Source organism: Mustela nigripes, chromosome 1, assembly GCF_022355385.1.
Source record: "Mustela nigripes isolate SB6536 chromosome 1, MUSNIG.SB6536, whole genome shotgun sequence".
In the NCBI taxonomy this organism is placed as follows: Eukaryota; Metazoa; Chordata; class Mammalia; order Carnivora; family Mustelidae; genus Mustela; species Mustela nigripes.
Window position 1 is genome coordinate 40,344,131 of NC_081557.1, and position 14,364 is coordinate 40,358,494.

The 14,364-nt window shown below is 44.7% G+C and overlaps 1 protein-coding gene across 7 annotated transcripts in view; it reads left to right on the top strand.

The window, feature by feature from the left end:
* IRAG1 (inositol 1,4,5-triphosphate receptor associated 1) overlaps positions 1 to 14,364 on the top strand; it is a 127,787-nt gene that overhangs the window by 39,844 nt on the left and 73,579 nt on the right. For all 7 annotated transcript variants that reach the window (XM_059408246.1, XM_059408254.1, XM_059408270.1 and 4 more), the window contains exon 2: positions 6,064 to 6,220. In XM_059408246.1, coding sequence (XP_059264229.1) covers positions 6,064 to 6,220 — 157 coding nt within the window. The remainder of the gene's footprint in view (positions 1 to 6,063; positions 6,221 to 14,364) is intronic.

Below are 14,364 nucleotides of genomic sequence, written 5' to 3' on the forward strand. Positions count from 1 at the left end.
GGTTTTGTGACTTTGAATAAGTCTTTAGGGCTCTTTCCTCACTTGTAAAATGGGATTAATAATGTTCATAATAATATACTGGGTCATGATCCCAGGGTCCTGGACAGAGCCTGGTGTTGGGTTCCTTGCTCAGCCAGGAGACTGCTTTTCTATCTACTCCTCTCCCTTGCTATTGCGCTCCTTCTCTCTCCCTCTGAAATAAATAAGTACAATCTTTTTTTTTTTTTTAATTTTTAAATTTATTTGCAGTGTAACAGTATTCATTGTTTTTGCACCACACCCGGTGCTCTATGCAATCCGTGCCCTCTCTAATACCCACCACCTGGTTCCCCCAACCTCCCACCCTCTGCCCCTTCAAACCCCTCAGATTGTTTTTCAGGGTCCATAGTCTCTCATGGTTCATCTCCCCTTCCAATTTCCCTCAACTCCCAACCTTTTAAAAGAAAATAGTACTTATGAGGTTTCTGTAAAGGCCCTTGCTAAATCATGAGCAGTGATGGTGCTTGTAGGGACATGGGCAACCACCACAGGAAGCCAGTGTCCCTCCCACAGGCTTAGGGGTGCAGGATGGAGGTGTTCTGCCAGCTGTGGGTGGGCATGCCTATGTTTGAATGGCTACTCCATCAGAGCAGTCCTCTCCTGCCCTCCTGCACTCTCCCCACAGTCCACAGGACCCTACAGTGATTTTCCAGGGGGGCAGAGCCTGTGCAGCTGATCTAACAAGTGTAGGACTTTCTGGAGTAAAAGTTTCAAAGCCAAACAAATGGACAGTTGTATGAATGGAGAAGTCAAAGGCATGTGGGTGAATATATAGCCTGACAGATAGATGGATAGGTAAATGGGTGCATTTGTTACCCTACAGTTGGAATCCTGAAACCTCAAACTGTAGGCCCACACCTTTGCCCTCATAAGACCTCTGCCTGACAAGCTGCTGCTTCCTCTGCCCTGCCTCCCCCACCCACCCACCCACCCACAGCTCCACTGGGAATGTACATTCCTGCTCTCTGTGGGGCAGGTTCCTCTGTTGGGTTCTACTGTACTTTAGCAGAACTCCAGGTGGAGGAGATAGAGAGGAGTAGGGAGATGGGTTTGGGGTCAGACTAGCCTGCATTATATAATCCTTGACTGTGGGAGCTCATGCAAGTTACTGAACCTCTCTGATCCTTACTTCTTTAATATGTAAAATGGAAATAATAAAACCCATCTCACAGGGGTTAAGCTAGATAGCACTTGAAAGCACCTAGCATGGTATGTGACACTCAGTAGGCAAACTAGAAATATGTCATGAATGGGAGAATGAAGAAAAGTATAGTAGTTTTGCTTTCTTTCATGAGCATGGTTGGGGGCCGATAAAATATTTAAATATGGATTAGAGACGTTTGGCCTTGTCAGTTACACAAATGATTGGAGAGTTATCCCAGCAGAGGCTTAGGTAATTTGCACTAGGTACAAAGGTTACTGGACCCAGTTAAGTTGTTTCCCTCCTTTGCACCTCAGTTTTCCTTCCTATAAAATGGGCCAAACTATGTTATAAAGCACTGGCTGGGGACAGAATGAGTAGAATCCAAAAAGCTGACTGGCTCTTGACAATGACCTGTCTAACCCTTTACCCACCAGGCTAAAGAGGTAGTTAGAAGGGCCCTGAAAACAGGTTAAAGAAGGAGCAGCTCAGAGACCAAACATTACTAAATATTTTTTCCTTTTATGGGTCGGTGCTCTAGATCACCACTTCCTGCAGATTATATTCCTAACTTTGCTGTGATGGATGCAAGGTCCATGTGCCCACAAGCTCCAGCAGAACCCAGATGTCACCCTGGGGGAAGGACTCTGCTGCTACCTTGCTATTTTAAGCAGAGAGTTTATAATAATGGACGGGAGAGCAAGCAAACAGGGCAGGAGCAGCGTGGGAATGGCCTTGGCAGGCCGGGTTGCTGGGGCTCCCCCTGAGGGGTTCGGGGTTCTGTCTTGTCAAACGTGGGGCCACAGCCAGCCTCCAATCTGCTTTGTCCTGCAGCAACTTACATCTCTTAGTGCTTGTCTCACTTAATTCATTTCTGTTTTGCTTTGCTTTCTGACCGAGGGACTGACTTAAATTAAGGTCTTTCTTGAAGAGCAGGAGGTGAGGAGGAACAGAAAATGAGATATTTTTTTATGTGACTTTAGGATACCATGATCCCAGAATCGTATGAAATGGGACCATTACATTTGTGGTTTCTTGTCCCTAGGAAGAGTCAAAGAATTCAGTGACACCTAGGGTTGAAAATGGCCCCTGGAGTGTGTTAGGAATCCTATGACCATTACCCTGGACTTGGCTGGAACTCTCCCAGGAGTAGGGAATTTATTACCTTAAAAAGTAGCCTGTTTCATCTCAAATAGTTTCAACCACTAGAGAGGATTCCCTTGCCTTGATCTGACCTTTCATTCATTGGTCCTTTGGGGACAACAGAATTACAGGAATGAATTTCAAGTATCTGAGAAGCACTTTTATTTTTCCCTGCACCATCTGTTTTCCAGGCTAAAGATTTTTAGTTCTTTAAAGACAAATTCTTGCTTCCTGCATATTGCTTCCCCTTTTAGGAACATACTCCAATTTGTCTGAATCCTTCTTACCACTCAGAGTGCAATACACTTCATATAGATTAAGGTGGAAAAGAAAGTAGAACTGTCACCTCCCATGTTTTGGAAACCATATTACTATTAAGACAGGATGAACCTTCACATAAATCCATCATCACTTAAGAGGTTTCTAGGGAGGTGCACCAACTTTCCCAGTATAATTGGGGTTTGTGGATAGTCTTTTGCTAATGTCAACCCCTGTGACCATATACTTTGTCCAACACGACTGATACACTGCTGCTGAAATCCAAGTAAAGGTAATAGAAATTAATCACAGAGCCAACCTTTGGGTAGATCTGTTGCTTATTTCATCCATACAGTGGCTGGTTGGGAAGAGACACATAGTATGCCCTGGCCTTATATTCTCATTCCCAAGAGACAGGTTGAATCTGTTCAGTAGGGCTTCTCCCTTCTTGTTTCACCTTCCCCTCTAGCAATTCTGTTCAGAGAAATTTCACTCGGCATTTCAGTATTCAAGGTTCAGCTCAAACACCATTTCTAACATGGATCTAGTCTAAAACTTTATCTCACCTGTCCCAATTTTCAGAGTTGGGGATCCTTTTCTGAGATCCTGCCACTTCTCTTACTTTCAAAGTCTTAACAGTTACATTGTTTTCATACTGCCTCCAACCACTGGACTCTGCTCCCCAAGGAGTACCACATCTTCATCATCTTTAAGTCACCAGCACCTGGCACAGGGCCTGGTAGGGACTGTGTAAAGTCAGTGTGGTGAATGAACGAATGATTTAGTTCATGGATTTCCTACTTGAGATGAGACTTCTTGAGTTGACCAGCAGAGGTCACCCCAATTGTTTGAAAGCTGAACTACCATTCCACTGCCGAGACTGATGGAAGTCAAGATGGTGGTCACATTGACCAACCCCGTGGCTAAAGTTCTCTAGTTCTTTAAATACCAGTCGACAAGCAATTTCTCTTCTAGTTGTCAATGATGAATCAAATCCCTGCCTTCCTCAGGAAGCTCAGTCAATGGTGTGTATGTTGGATAGGGGCATCTTTCAGAGTTGTGGCTGATGTCAGATCTGAGCCTGCCTACAACCCTCTGGCTCTAGGCCCTTGGGCCTTCCCTGTGGGACCAGAAGAATATCTAGTATCATGGGAGATGGTAGGGCTTTCTGACTTCCACCTATAGCTTCCTGCAGCCCGCACCCTTACATACGACCTAGGACATAGTAGGTACTCAGTAAATGACAGTGTTCTTTATTTTTCCTCTGTGTGTCCCAGAAGCCCCTGACTGTGTCTGAGGGCAGGGTCTGCATCTGGTGGCTTTCATCTGCTGACTAGCAGATCAACAACTTTAGGAAATCTCTGAAGTTATAGAACGAGGCTGGTTGCTTGTTCTGCAGGTCCCTGAAGGCTTCTCCCACGCCATTAGGGAAAGAGGACTTGGAGGAATTTAGTGGGGGAAGAGGTTAGGTAAAGGCCTATGGACTCTGGCTGAGCTTCCTGGGCTGAAGATCTCCAATCAGGTGGTCTCTGTGAGCACCTACTCTGTGCTGAGTGCTGTATATTATTTCATCCTTAGAACATTCCTGCATGGGAGACATTCTTATCTCTGTTTCTCTGACAAGGAAAGTGAGGCTCAGAAGTAAAGCCAATGTTCAAGGCCACACAGCCTATGAGTGGCAGAGTAGGAACTCAAATCCAGGTATAACGTTCCAAGACCTGTGTTCTTTCTACCTTGCTATCCTTCCTCTCCAGACTGAAACTTCACATTACTGGCCTTTTCTAAGAAGAAGCAGAGGACCCAGGCCCACTGGTTCAGGTCTGTTGGCGAGATCATGGTCCTAGACCTCTTGATTGGTGAGAAACATGAAAAAATAGTTAGTAGTTATAAGTAACAGTAGTTAGTAGTTATAAGTTAGGACAAGTAGTTATAAATTAGTAGGTATAAGTAAAACCAACCCAAATTTACTTAGACACTAAGAAATTTAATTGTTTGTTTAACTGGTGAGTACAGAAAGAATTCAGGCTTCAGGTGAACTTTGGTCAGAGATGAACCTTCTTTTCTTCTGTAAGTGTCTTGGCCCTACTGCCTTCTCTATGCCTGTCAGTTTTAGCCTTAGTCTGGACTTCCAAATGGAAACAAAATGGCATCAGGTCTTACATCTGTGTGTTCTACCACCCAAAGCAAGATAAAGCACCTGGGTCCCAGAACACTGCAGTGTGCTCACTGGTTTACAGTGGACCTATTTTATTTTTAATATATTTTTATTCCCAGGGGTACAGGTCTGTGAATCGCCAGATTTACACACTTCAGAGCACTCACCGTAGCACATACCCTCCCCAGTGTCCATAACCCCACCCCCTTCTACCAACCCCCCTCCTCCCTGCAACCCTCAGTTTGTTTTGTGAGATTAAGAGTCACTTATGGTTTGTCTCCCTCCCAATCCCATCTTGTTTCATTGATTCTTCTCCTACCCCCTTAACCCCCACTGTTGCATCTCCACTCATATCAGGGAGATCACATGATAGTTGTCTTTCTGCTATTGACTTATTTCGCTAAGCATGATACCCTCTAGTTCCATACAGTGAACCTATTTTCTATCCCTGAGCCAATCACTATCGTGAGATAAGTGAGATTATGTTGACTGGGTCAATACGAGCTGGGCCTCAAGTTTGCTACACCATGAGACAGGATAAGCCTGGTTTCTGGGGAAGCAAAGAAAGGTTGCTCCAGGTGGGCACTGCAGAAGGCACACAAGATCCACCCTGGCGGAGCCTCCAGAATCACAGGCCTATTGAGGGTTGTCCTCAAGGGAGAGAGCCCCATACCAAGGGTCAGAAAAGATGTTGATGGACATGAGGCCAGCCATAGGGTACAAAGTCCAGAAACAACCTCCTCTTACTCAACCCAGGGAAGGAAGGCTATGTAGTAGAGTGAAAAGAGCCTTCGCCGCAAAACTGGAATATCGGGATTCAAATGCTTGGTTCTTTATATGATTTTGGCAAATGGCTACCACTCTCTGAAGCCATTCACTCTTCTATAAAATGTGAATACTAATACCTACATCAGAGATCATTATGAGGATTAAATTAGGGGATGTTGGAAATGCTCCTAGGATAGTGCCTGGTATGTAATAGGTGCTTAATAAATGATACATAAGTACAAATCTGATCCCCATGGAATGTCCTCCATTAGCTATGGCTTTGAGGAGTTTGAAGCAATTTTCTCCCTTCTGGGATAGCTGTGTTTACTCTAAGGACCAAATTAGATGGAAAATCTCTAAGGTCATCTCTGACTTTGTAAACAGAGCAAATGAACAGGAGGAAATGCAATTCCAAATGCCCTCTCCTAGCCTAGTCCAACCTCTGGTGTTGATGCAAACTCAAGCAGGCTTTTTCTGCAGCTCATGGCTCCTGGAAATGGAATCCAGCCTGGGTCAGGGATGGGAGTGGATTTGACTTGTCCTTTTGGCGTCTCCTCAGCCTGCGGAGCCCAGGCCTCTTGGAGCATCTTGGGGCTGACGCCGTGGAGGTTCCGGGCACACGCGGCCACTCCCGCCAGGAGGCTGCCATGCCCCACATTCCCGAGGACGAGGAGCCCCCTGGAGAGCCACAGGCAGCCCAGAGCCCCACCGGCCAAGTAAGTGCCCCCTCCTTGCCTGCAGTTAGTCTGGCAGGGGCCAAGCCAAGTACCCTGGGCTGGTGCCACATCATTCAGCCTGACTAGAGAGTTTGCTGACAGCCTGTGCAGGCTGCAGTGGGCACCTGGGGGAAGGTATGTGGCTGCCACACTGAGGAATAAATACCCAGAGTCCATTTGAATTGGCCAAGCCATACTGAGAGTGGAACCTCCATGTCTGACTGAAGTTTCCTGGGAGGTCCAACCACCCTAACCCTGCAGGCACCCTCCTAGAATGGAGAAAGACTTGGAGGAGAACTGTCAGCACAGAGGGCCTTGTCATGTCAGGATTATGGTCACCAGCAAAAGGCCATTTAAATTGAGTCTACTTAAAATGAAGATCAAAATTTTATAGTAGATAGTGGAAAAGATTTTCAATAAAATTGTATTGCAAAAAAATGATGAAAAGAAATAAACTTAAAGGGTCTTATTGTGATTGCATTGTACAAATGAAATTATGAAAACAAATTATTTTAGCTGTACATATAAAAAATTGATTATGTGCTACTTTTTTTAGAAGGACAAAAGAATTGTGTTCATTTTGGCATTGGTATATTCTTTATGCCAACATGATAATTGATTCACATGAACCACATCCCTCACATTTTACTTTACAGCACCTCAGTAAGAGACTATGTGTCTAATATTTAAGGGTTTCATTCATTTTCCCAAGGACATCTATGGATCCTTCAATATGCAAATCATTTTCTCATAAAGAACCTATCTTGTCTCATCATCCTTGTAATTTTTTCTTTGTTATCTACTCCAGCTCCATTTGCTCTTTACTGGTCCAAGACCTTCCATGTGAAGTTTTCCAACTCTGTTTTCTTTGATTTTATGAACTTTGCAGTTGGTTTGCACTTGTACTACCCCCATCCTATCTGACAGATGTCCAAACTGAACTCAGCCTGAAGGGACTTGTTAAGGGAGGGAAGGATGTATGAGTGAGCATTAATTTAGTAAGCGGGCAGACTCTCAGTGAACATTTTCATGTTCGAATGACATTTGTTTTCTTGCATATCATAATTGTGGGAACTCAGATAGTAAATACTTAGAAAAGAATGGCTTCTTGTAGCTCCCTCTCCCAAACTTGGATTGAGATGTTGCAGAACTTGGTACCCTTGGGGAGCCCTTGAATTTCTAAGTGGTGGTAAGCCAAGCCCCCATGCATTTGGCCACCGGTAGTCAGCTCAGTGTCTTATTGAACCTCTTCCAGGAATGTCATGGGGCTGGTGTGTGCTGCATGTCAGTTGGTCTCAGTGGCAGGTTGCTCTTCTATGGGTGATGTATGGTCTTCCCCAAATTGGGTACTCTGTTGCTGCTGCTTTTCTACCACTGTTCCTAACCAGGCATGGACAATTCCCTTAAAACACTGGTAATAGTGGGCTATATGTTTTAGCCAACAAAAAATTTAATACACTGAAAGTTTGAAGATGAAAGAAGGGTATGACAGCATAAAGCAAAAGATCGCATCTGGATTCAAATGTGACTGCTCCCTCTTCTCAGTCATGACTTTCCCAGGCTCTGTCCCCTTAGCATCCTTACTCCTTAGCCCTGGGTTCCTTCTTACCATGGCCCTTCCTGACCCCTTCCACCTCACTAATAACAACAGTGTGCTGAAGTCAGATTCTGATGTAAAATCTGGCTCCTGAATCCTAACCAGCTCCCCCAAACAGCTGTCATGCTATGCTCCCCAAGAATACAAGTGCTCTGAAAGAAAAAAAGAAAGCATAATTAATTGGCAAAGCTGCAACTCCACTGTTAGTGAAGAGATCTTTTTACACTGAGTTCAGTTTACCTTTAGTTCATCATCTCATCTCTCTAAATAACCTTTAAGCCTTCTCAGGAGACTAAGACAAGATAGCACAAAAACCTGATAGCCCTCTTGACCATTACGACTTCGGAGCACACCTAGGTGCAGCTCCAGTGGGTCAGAGGTGAGCATGAATTTCCAGGCACAGCCAAGCCAGGGAAGGGAATCCATGAGCTATCACACACTTGAGGGTCAGAGAACAGCAGGAGCTCCAGATTCCAGCTTTCCACAGGCTCATTCTCCTTGTGACCTTGAACCAGAACCAGACTTCTGTAACATGAGGGCATGGACTCCCATGATTTCTGAAGGGCCTTCAAATGCCATGATTCTATCTCTGTGCCTTTGGGAAGTCAAGACAATAAAGGAGATGTTTGTGATACCCTTAGCCTCTACATTGCTGGAGCCCAGCCGGAGAAGAACCCATGAGGACTTCAGGTGAAATGATGCCCAGGTCCTTAAGGGAGGACCATTAACACAGGATTTAAGAATGTGGACTCTAGAGTCAGACCAAGCTGGGCTCCTCCACATCCCGGTCAAAAGACTTCCTGTGAGCCTGTTAACTTTTCTGTGCCTCTGCTTCCTCATCTCTTCCTCTGGGCAAGTGTTAGTGGCTGCCTCCTAGACTCTGATCAGCACAGCCCTCTAGTACCTTTTTTACTTGCAGGACCATGGGGCTGGGGCAGATTAGACCCTAAACTGAAGACGACATCAGATGCAATATCTTTTTATTCTCTGCCCTTACTGATAGGCACTAGGCATCCCTGAGTGCTCCAGAAGTCCATGGGCATTGTCAGTGAAGAACACCTCCCTCTTTGACCCATCAGACAATCTACACTGGGCTTCTCAGGCAGCCACAGCCTCAGGGGAAGGTCAGGCCTTGTGAATAGGGCTGGAGCCTCCAGGGGCTGGAGTGCAAGTTCCTGGGAGCTGCGGAAATCAGGCAGCCAGGAAAGCAGGGTTGGCTAGGAGGATTTGGCTGAAATTCCTAGCACCGTGTGAACTCCTTCTCTGTGAAGCGGGCAAAGAACCAGAGCATCCTTCTGAGTTTACAGCTCCCCCGGGTCCAGTCCTACTTCTAGTTCCTCAAACCCCAGCCCCCATTTCCCATCACTGACATGAACACTAGCTGAGACCTTCTCACACAAAAACACAAAAGCTGCAGACCTAGATCCTGTTTTTCTCTCTACATGCATGCGTACACACACACACACACACACACACATCCTTGAGGTCCCTAATCAGAAGCTGTAATCAAGACCCACAAAGAAATAAAGCTTCTGGACAATGCACTCAGTGAGGTTATGTCCTGAGTGTGTTTTCTGGGTTGGCCCTAGAACAGGGAGGAGCTCAAATGAATAAGCTTATAGCCAAGAGATTTTGGCAGCAATAAAAGCTGTCAGGATACAAGCCTGGGACCTTAAGGGACCACAGAATGACAGATCATCAGAGCTAAGAGCTAGAAGGAATACTAGATCTCATCTGAGCCCCTTACCTCCCAGGCAGGCAAAGTTCTGCATAGTGTGACCCCCCAGACAGTTACCTGGAAGCTTGTTAAACCTGGATTCCTCTGCCAACCTAGGCCTATCAAATGAGTGTCTTCTGGGTTGGGTCCTGGGAGTTTGTAGAAGTAGCTGTATACGGAGGAACTCCCCACCTCACAAGGATATCTGTGCTGTGGTTGGCCAGTTTGGCTTGCTGGTCAAGCTGGAACTTCCTCCCTGTGACTGCCCCTCAGTTCTGCCCTCCACAACTGCCTATAGTGGGTGAAAACCTACCGATGGAGGAAGGCAGTTTATGCATCCTTCCACAGTCCCTTTTCCTCTCTTCCTCCAGGCATTGCTCCCAGATCTCTCCTTTGGGCACATACCTACCTGTCTCCCCTAATCATGGGGCACTAGACCTGGCCCTGGGCCCGAGAGGCAGCAAGACCAGGACATCAACCATTTCCTGGCCTGTGACCAGCAGCCATGACAGAAAGCTGACTTGTTGGAACAGCATGGCTTCCTCAGAAGTGCCTTGTAAACCTGAATGTGCAAAGACTTTCAGGTTAGCTCTAACAGCTGGCTCTAGTTTCCACCCAGACAATCCCCATCCTCTCTCAGGGCTTTCTGGAAGTCCCCAGGTGCACGTCAATGTGAACTCATAAGCAGACCACCTTTCATATCGTCTGTTTCAGTAGCTCCCTTCCACCACCCCCTGACGAACTCCCACCCCCGTCTCCATTGTCCACAACACTTAATAATAATGCCAGGCACTATTCTACTGTATTAAATTTTTAAACTTTCAATCAGCCTTATGAGGTAAGTATCATCATCCCCATTTCAGAGCTGAGGAAGCTGAAGCACAGAGAAGTTAAGTAGCTTCCTTCAAGGTTGTATAGCTCATAAGCAGCAGGCCCAGGATTCGAAACCAGACAGCCTGGCAGCTGGGGCTTTGCCTCTGGGGCCCTCTGTGGGAGCCCTGGGTGCCTGAAGACAGGCACTGTCTTGTTCTTTTGAAGTCCTTGTCTGAGATAGCCAACCTGGGCCCCGCAAACGCACTGCCATACATGCTCCAAAGCACTATAGGGTCTTACTTCTGCTTGCCATCCTCTCCGATGCCTGAGCCCATGTGGCCAGAAAATACAGCTCAGTGTTACACATCCTGCTGAGAAACTGTGCTGCCTATGCCTTCTTCCTTCTTTCTCAACGATCAGACAATAAAACAGCCCAACTCGATGCACATCGACTCCTAGAAACACAGATCACTATGCAATTCCTGGTTCTGGCCACACACGAGTTACTCCCTCTGTACATCTCCCTATATGCCTACTTTGTACTGCATTTTCTGATCCTCTAGACAACTTGATGCTTACCCATGTTATACAGCAGCATCTTTTTGACTTAAGATTACTGAAGCACTCAACTAACCAGTAGCATCCCTGCTCCGACCACTATCCCCACCTTCAATTTTTAATTAACTGAAAATTAGGTTGGCATGTGCTCTGGAGAATCCGCCCTTTGTGTGTGGCCCTAACAGGAAGGGATTGGTTGTGGAGCTCCTAGAACCTTTGACCACAAAGCTGCTGGGCCTCCTCTTTTGGCTCAGAATTGGGGATCTTGATATCTGCTGCCATAATGAATCTGGAATTCTCTCCCTGTTTGTGTCAGAGTGTGAGAGACCCATCCTAGCTTACCAACATTAGTCAGTGGGACAGACCCAGAGCTGAGCGTGCTCAGCTGTCCTTTTAGAAGAGAAAAATACCAAGTAGGCTTCCCCAAGCAGCCAGGGAGTTCTAGAAGGGACAGGAAATGCTTCTGTTCCATAGGAATGCAAGGTATAGAGGTATTACGGCAGTGTGGAAAGAGCTGGGCTTCACATCCTTGAGTGGGACCTGGGGTAAGTTACTCATTTTGCCTGTTTCCTCATCTGTAACCCGAGACTTACAGTAATAGCTGCTAACAACAGTGAACCTTTAAGGAAACTTTCCTATGTTCCAGACACTTTGCTAGGTTTGTGGGACACTTTATCTCATTTGATTTTCAGAAGATCTCTGAGGGATACGTATTGTTGTTATCCGTACTTAGGGATGAAGATTTGAAGCACAGTAAAGCAAAGTAATGTGTGCTAGCTAATACAGCTAAGTCACTGAGCCTAGAGTCAAACCCCAGGCAGCTTGACTTTAATTACCAGAATAATATATCTAAAGTGCCAAGCAAGGTCCTTATCTCAAAATAGGCCCTCAGTCCCTAATACAGCACAAAACAGTTTTTAAAAAGATTTTTTATATATTACTGCAATCAATGCCCTAATCCCACTGTAAGAACAGCAATTATCACCCCCAGGGAGCTGGATGTTCGGAGCAGTTAGGTATCATATCCAGATGCAGGGAAAGAAGCTAAACATGGGGTGCCTACCATGTTCTAAACTAAACTCTTTATATTAATGATCTCAGATAACCTTCATGATGTCCTATAAGTTAGCTATGGCTATACCTAGTTTATGGATTAGGAAAACAGGCTTGGGAGGTTAAGTCAGTTATCCAAAGGGCATAACAAGGAAGTGGCAATACCTGGATTCTATTGCCTCGTGGCTGTAAGCTGAGGAAACAGGGCTAGAATTATTATTTTTTTCTTTCTAGTCCAGAAAATAGCCCACTATACCATAAAAGAATTTGAGCACACAGGAAAGGCACAACTATTCACTCATACATGATAGGCACCCAATAAATATGGAATTGAGTTGAATTTACTTAATACAGTTGACCCTTGAACAACATGGGAATTAGGGACGCTACTCTACTGCACAGTTGAAAATCCATGTATAACTTTTGACTCTTGGAAAACTTAACTACTAATAGAAAACTGTTGATTGGAAGACTTTCTGATAACATAAACAATCATGAACACATATTTTGCTATATTATACATATTATACACTACATTCTTATAATAAGTTAGCTAGAGAAAAGAAAATGTTATTAAGAAAATTATAAAGAAGAGAGAATATGTTTAGAGTACCATACTCTTAAAAAACTCCACATATAATTTATAACCCACATTCAAGAGTTAATTATAAACGTGTATTGAATTCATTCAAGAAATGTTTATTAAGCACTACCTAAGGCCCCACTCTCAACGAGTTTACCTCCCTGTGGGTTTACAATCTAATGACAGCTACTTTCTGATCTAATTTGCTTTGTGTTCTCTTCTCTGATCAGGAATATGAGGATCCTTGGTCTTGCTATCCCCAGAAATATCTAGAGCTTACCAACATGCTTTACCATATAAGGTAGATTGCCAGCTTTTCCCTTCGTTTTATCCCCTTGGCTGTCCAGGCCCTGTGTTCACTGGCCGGGAGACTGGGGTTCTGTCTACACCTCCCCATAGACCCCTTGGGAAATGTGTGAGAAAAAGGTTTGGGACCCAAAGAATCAATGGTCTGTAAGGAATGGGATTAAGACAAAATAGTGCACATAAAACCCTAGGAACCTGGTGACAGCTGTGTGGAGTGGGGACATGCCCTCACCTCACTTGATGCGAACCCTCATGCCAGGCTTCCTTTGTGATAGGCACCGCTCTAAGCACTTTACAAGCAGTAACCTCACAACAACTCTAGGAAGTAGTTATGATAATTATTCCATTTTACAGATGAGAAAACTGAGGCAGGTAAGGAAGTACACTCCACACACTAGAAACTGGCCAGTACCTTGAATGTCCAATTGAGGGTTTTGAATTCATCCTCTCTGAGCTTATCTTCATTTATCATTACCTTTTGCAAGAACAGCCTCAATTACAATCTTCAATGAAATATCTTCAAATGAATTATCAGTAAAACATTAGGAGATAACGTATGAGATATTGAAACCATCTATTGGGCACCTGCCATGTGGTCTCATTTCCTTAAAGTAGATATTATTTTCTTTATTTTATAGAAGAAGAAACTGTGTCTCTGTGAGGGTAATTGTCAAAGTCCACATAGTTGTGTTGTGGTTGTGTAGAGATTAAAACCTGAGTTTCCTGCTAAAGTGTTTCTGTTGGCTTTATCTCCTTTCTTGTCCCCACTTGACAATAAAGCCAGTGTCCTGAGTATCAAAGGCCCCACACATGGGGGGCAGTTTCTTGATATCCCATCCTTTATGGAAAAGAAGCTTGAAAAGGGCCAAGAGGACAGTTCCACCAGGATGGCTTCTAGTGGTTCTGGTCACAGAGTAACAATGTGAGATTGTAGCTGTGGAAGCACCAAAGAAAAAGCAGAGAGAGTGTTTTGGGAATTTTGATTGTTTCAGAAAGTCAGGAATGTATATTAAAACTACTTGTCTTTATTTCCTATAGTGATCAAAAAGAAGTAGTTTACTATTTTTTGTTTTTCTGATTCTCCTGTCTCCTATCTTATGCTATACATAAGCTACTTAGGTCAGGGCTGTGTCTTTTATGTGTATATCTCCAGTTCTCAGCATAGGCTCTAGTATGTGGTGGGAGCTCAAGGAAGGATGGATGAATGACAGATGGGCAGGTAGATGGATGAGTGGATGGACAGATGGATGGATGGATGTGTGATAGGTTGGGAGGATAATAATTGGGTGGATGGATGGATGTGTGATAGGCTGGGTGGGTAGGTTGTGTGGGTAACTGGCATGATTAAATGCCTGATTGGAGAGAGGAAAAAAATGGAGGAACAAAAGGAAAAGAAGGGAGGAGGAGAGGATAGAAGATGGTGATGAATGAATGGCTTATTGGGTGATACATTCTCCACTAAGTAGGACTAATAGGCATTGCATATATTTCCATGCTCCTTGGGTCTGTTGGCATGA